Source organism: Colletotrichum acutatum (assembly GCF_030867785.1).
Source record: "Colletotrichum acutatum strain CBS 112980 chromosome Unknown BDZ83scaffold_355, whole genome shotgun sequence".
NCBI classification, from domain to species: domain Eukaryota; kingdom Fungi; phylum Ascomycota; class Sordariomycetes; order Glomerellales; family Glomerellaceae; genus Colletotrichum; species Colletotrichum acutatum.
The window spans coordinates 1-4,959 of NW_026849349.1; the positions used below are offsets into that span (position 1 = coordinate 1).

At 51.0% G+C, this 4,959-nt stretch overlaps 2 protein-coding genes across 2 annotated transcripts; both read left to right on the top strand.

The window, feature by feature from the left end:
• The first annotated feature begins 955 nt into the window (after positions 1-955).
• On the top strand, positions 956-1,714 carry BDZ83DRAFT_645618 (glycosyl hydrolase). Its single transcript, XM_060509865.1, has one exon. It carries the CDS (start codon positions 980-982, stop codon positions 1,631-1,633), a length of 654 nt encoding a protein of 217 aa, XP_060357016.1. The 5' UTR covers positions 956-979; the 3' UTR covers positions 1,634-1,714.
• Positions 1,715-2,351: 637 nt separating this feature from the next.
• Positions 2,352-3,765, top strand: BDZ83DRAFT_645620 (heterokaryon incompatibility protein-domain-containing protein). The gene has a single exon (XM_060509866.1). It carries the CDS (start codon positions 2,368-2,370, stop codon positions 3,715-3,717), a length of 1,350 nt encoding a protein of 449 aa, XP_060357017.1. The 5' UTR covers positions 2,352-2,367; the 3' UTR covers positions 3,718-3,765.
• Positions 3,766-4,959: the final 1,194 nt, after the last annotated feature.

The following is a 4,959-nucleotide window of genomic DNA, read 5'->3' on the forward strand; positions in this document are numbered from 1 at the left end:
CCGGGCTAAGGCTTGGATCCACTAATCGGGTCTAGCCCGTAACATCTAGGCAGGGTAGAGATACACCATCGTCGAGTCTAATTGCTCGACTTTCAAGGCTTCCGATTAGAAGATCGAGGTGATTTCACTGAAATCGAGAGACTAAAGAGGGGTTCTAAGAATCCAAGGTTACATTGCAGCTCAGATTCTGCTGAAAGGCCCCATGATCTACCTATTTAGCCTTCGTCTACATCTTGCCAAGGCGTTTGGACCCAAGTGAATAGTATTTACCATGCATGCTAGCTAGAAACGCGCAACTCAAAAGGTTACCGGCCTTGTACTTTGAACACTTATTAGGTGTCTATCCCGGAACTGGGATGATTCGTCATAAAAAAATGACTGTAAAAGATGCTGTGGTAATTGAGGCGGCTGGAGTGGGCAAGGCAGGTAAAATATGTGACAACTGGTCACATGAGAGTACCTCGAATGTCGGCTATCAGCGGTTCCAAAAATTATTCTGTAGCCAAGTGGGTAAAAACATAGAATTGAACACATTCTGTGATAGAAAGCTTCCGAGGATCTGCAGTTTGCCTTTCGTTGCTGGTCTGCCGATGACCAATACCGTTGCCACTTCCGCATGTCGGTGCGACCTCGTGGCACCCGCGGTAACGGTAGAATCCCATTGATGCGGTTGGTCATCGTAACTTTTATCCGCACCCGGCGTAGTGCAGGTGGACGGAGAAATACTGATGTTACACTAGCATTTACTTCAGGTACAACACATCCATCACACAGAATCTTGTAGGCTCTAGTCGCGCGATGAACGATGCCAATGGTCACATTGGGAATCTCATATATTACGTGGGAAAATATACTATATCATCAGTCTTAGACTTGCAACTCAACCTCACGCAAAGTATACTGGGTCAACTTGTGAAGGCTACTACTCTTTTGGAAACACTTACGACGGAAACACCGCATTACTGGCCGATAATCTATCATGATGACGAATGTCCACAACTGGTCTTTGAAGCACTCTCTGCTGCTTTCTTCGGTCCTTCTTTGCCATTTCGGCACTGTGCAAGCCGATAACCCTATAGTCCAAACCTCCTACACTGCGGATCCTGCTCCTCTTATTGTGGAAGACCGAGTTTATCTCTTCACTGGCCACGACGAGGATGGCTCAACAAATTTCGACATGAGAGAGTGGCTTCTCTTCTCCTCGGCGGACATGGTCAACTGGCAACATCATGGCAGCCCCATGAATATCAGCACGTTTTCTTGGGCCAGCGCCAATGCCTGGGCCGGCCAGGTTATCGGCCGGAATGGGAAGTACTACTTCTATGTTCCGGTGACCAATCGCGACGGCCTCATGTCCATCGGCGTTGGTGTTAGCGACAGTGTCACTGGCCCTTTTGTCGATGCTATTGGTGGCCCTCTTCTCGCCAACGGCCAAATCGACCCCACCGTATTCATTGACGATGACGGGCAAGCCTACCTGTTCTGGGGCAACCCGAACCTGTGGTATGTCAAGCTCAACGAAGACATGATCTCGTACAGCGGCGAAATCACAAAGGTCGAGCTGACGGTTGACGGTTTCGGCGCCATGATCTTTACTTCAGCTTTACTGGAGAGGGAACCGATTATCTGTTGAACTTTGACTGGTGGCAATTCGAGTAACAGAGCCGAACACCGCTATCTCACCTACTTACCTACCATGAATTCAGATTGATCAGGAGTTGATAGTTCCATAATGAACTCTTTCAACACAAACTGTCAAATGCCTGCTTTTCTTTACGTGCAAAAATGGAATGTCGAGAATATTCACGTGATGAATTTATTGGATTTGACTTTCATACATGAGCTTTGGGTCGACTTGTCTTGGAAATGCTTAATGATAGTCCTGAGGATCAAGCCACATGCATACCAAGCGTGGGGCCTAGAAGAGTATCGAACACACGGAGGGGAAAAGACAGCTGAGGTGAATTATTCCATGAATGCAGTATGTCCTGAGCCGCAAGGAGACCTAGTGATGTAGTAAGCATGCAAGGAATGAAGAAGCTGCGGGGCTGAGAGTCGGGCTATTGATTAAAATGGAAAAAAAAAAAAGCTCGAACAATGTCGTGACCCAAAAGGGACTGCTATTGCATGGTACTTTCGCATTCAAACCAATGGTGTTGCGAGATAGCCCCTCATTCTGCAATGGGGCTATGCCGAATGTCAGACCAGTTCGTGCTAGGCAACATTGTAAGCATGTCACTTGATCTGGGGAGCGAATCAACAAGTCACATCTAATCGTAGGCCCCGGCAGTGCAAGCCAAGGCTAAATACCGCAAAGACCACGTCTGAAGCAAGTGAGGGATTTGTGGTGGCCATTTTCCTCTCACAATGGCAACCCAGAGGCTCACAGAATCTGCCGGATTCACTTACTACCCGCTCAACGAAGATCGAAACGAGATCCGGGTCCTCAACCTACAGACAATTGAACGACCACCTCTTGCCAAGTTCCGGGATGAGCCACCTGAATGGCATGGTCTTGTCCATTGTACGATAGAGCACGTTTCACTCGACGCACATCTACCAGACTACAGAGCTTGGTCGTCACAAACGCCGCAGCTGTCTCGGAGAAATAGTGACGAGCGATGGCGACGGTTCTCGAATGAGCAATATCGATCATTGAGCCCGACAAGAGTAAGCTCGCCGTTTGAGAGGCCACGTGCGCATCATCGCTATCATCGATTTTCATGGGGTGACTACGGAGCCCTGAGCTATACTTGGGGGGACCAGACTGTGAGAGTGCCGATCATTATGAATGGCCAGGTTGTGCTTGTCGGTCAAAGCTTAGAGGCAGCTCTGCGAGCCTTATCCTCAGATCCGGAGTATATTGACGGTCTGAAAGTCTGGGCCGATGCAATCTGCATCAACCAGAGGGACCTGGCCGAGCGCAATCGTCAAGTGAAGCGCATGCGTCAAATTTATGGAAGAGCGCTTATTGTCTCCATCTGGCTGGGCGACATCCCCAACGACTCTATTTCCGACATGGCTCAGCTCCACGAACTGATAGTCAAATCAAAAGACAAAGCTGCAGCATCTGAGGTGCTGGAAGTAGCGATGACGGACCCAGAGAAGAAAGAAACCATACGCAGGGCCATCGATGTAGTTGTCAAGAAGACATACTGGTCTCGGATTTGGGTAATTCAGGAGAAATGCCTGGGTCCCTTCAACCCTTCAATTCTTTTCGGGACGTTTCGTATGGGCTTGGTGCCGTTTCATAATTTCCTCCAGGGCGTCACGAACATCCATGGCGCTGTAAGGGCTCGCGAGAAAGTCTGGCGAATCTTGAAATTGATGGAGTTAGTAACTGCGACTCAAGAGCGTGTTCGCCGCGGTCGAGCTCAGACCAATGAAGAGCGTAGGCAAGATCAAGACGACCTTGGACTACTCTTGATGATTGGGAGGATGGCAGGCTCACTCGACTTGAGAGATCGTCTGTACGGATTGATGGGCATGATACCGGAATATGTGGCCAAATTGATCGAGCCGGACTACACGAAGAAGGTAGAAGATGTGTTCTCGGATTTTGCCAGCGCTCTTATTACTGGCTTCGAATCTTTCGACATAGTGTTGACTGGGACAGCGGAATCTACTCTGAAGCTTCCTTCCTGGGTGCCAGATTTGACATCTCCGTGGGATCCTTATCTCTGTTGTTGTTGTTGTTGTTGTTGTTGTTGTATTTAACGCCGTGGCGGCCGGGCTAGAGCCCTTACCGCAGACCTCCCGAAGGGTATATGGCGTGGAGGGCCGTGAGCCAAGGCTACCTACTCTACAGTACGTCGTCTCTTTACATCGTCCTCCAAATCATGCCTTGTGGCCACTACGCGTTCTGTCTGTCCCCGGTTCCCGCTGGTGCCCCAGTTTCATTCTTTCCCAAATCGTCCCTTGGAATCGGGAGGTTCTTTGTAGTCCGCACTCACATCTACCTAGGTGTGGATGCTGCTACCGCAGACAGATCTTCTGGAAGAAGTCCGTCACGCGGAGAAAGGCCTCGAAGCCTCGTGGGTCGGTGATTAATCTCTTGAAGTAGGCCTCGAGAGATCCCATAGGACCTATGGGCTCGGGCATACTGCGAGAGTGGAGGGTCGGCCACCGTTGCCTCCTCGCCAGCGTTAGTCGACAGTAGACCAGGTGGTCCACGTCTTTCGCCTCTCCACAAGAGCACATCATTAGAGCGTCGTCGTGGTTGAAACGTCGGTGATATTGCTCGAAGTCCCCGTGACCCGATCGTGCCGCCAGCAGGTGATGTAACGTAGCCCGCGGCAAGGCCAGTTCAGGAGGGCTGGACAGAGCTGCCTCAAGCCCCAAGTCCGCGTACCGCGGCCTTCGCTCTTTATACCACCATCTCCTGTGCTGGCTTTGTAATTTTTCCCTTGCAAGCCGCTTGATGCCCGCTAGTGTTGCCATTTGACCCATCCGCGCCGGCAGTGTCGTTCCTTCTTTGGCCAGCCGGTCCGCGGCCTCGTTTCCTTCGATGCCCTGGTGTCCCGGGGACCAGTGCGTCCGTATATCAAATATCCTGGCCGCTTCTTGGATTTCGAGGAACGCGTCTTGTGACGAGTCCGGCGCCTTGCCGCGGATGCCTTGTATAACGCTGGTGTTGTCGATACATATGTGGATTGGATGACCGCGATTGGTGAGCAGAGCCCTTCTGAGGCCGGTTCGCGCCCCTTCGACCTCGGCGTCGAACACTTCTGCTAGTCCGAGTCGGCCGCACCCTTGCGCTATGCGTTTGGAGTCTCGGTAGATGACGAAGCCGTACCCCACGGCTCCGTTCGTCGCCCTGGAGCCGTCCGAGAAGACGATCATATGGCTTTCCGGTACTGTCTTTAGCCAGCGCTCGAAAGCTTTCGCAGCCTCTTCTTTGCATTGAACTACTATCTGATCCTGTGAGCTTGGCAGGTACTGTGATTGGAGGAACGTTGG

Bases quoted from the DNA above. Each gene is read 5' to 3' on its own strand.
- BDZ83DRAFT_645618 (XM_060509865.1), top strand. From the start codon at position 980: ATGATGACGAATGTCCACAACTGGTCTTTGAAGCACTCTCTGCTGCTT.
- BDZ83DRAFT_645620 (XM_060509866.1), top strand. From the start codon at position 2,368: ATGGCAACCCAGAGGCTCACAGAATCTGCCGGATTCACTTACTACCCG.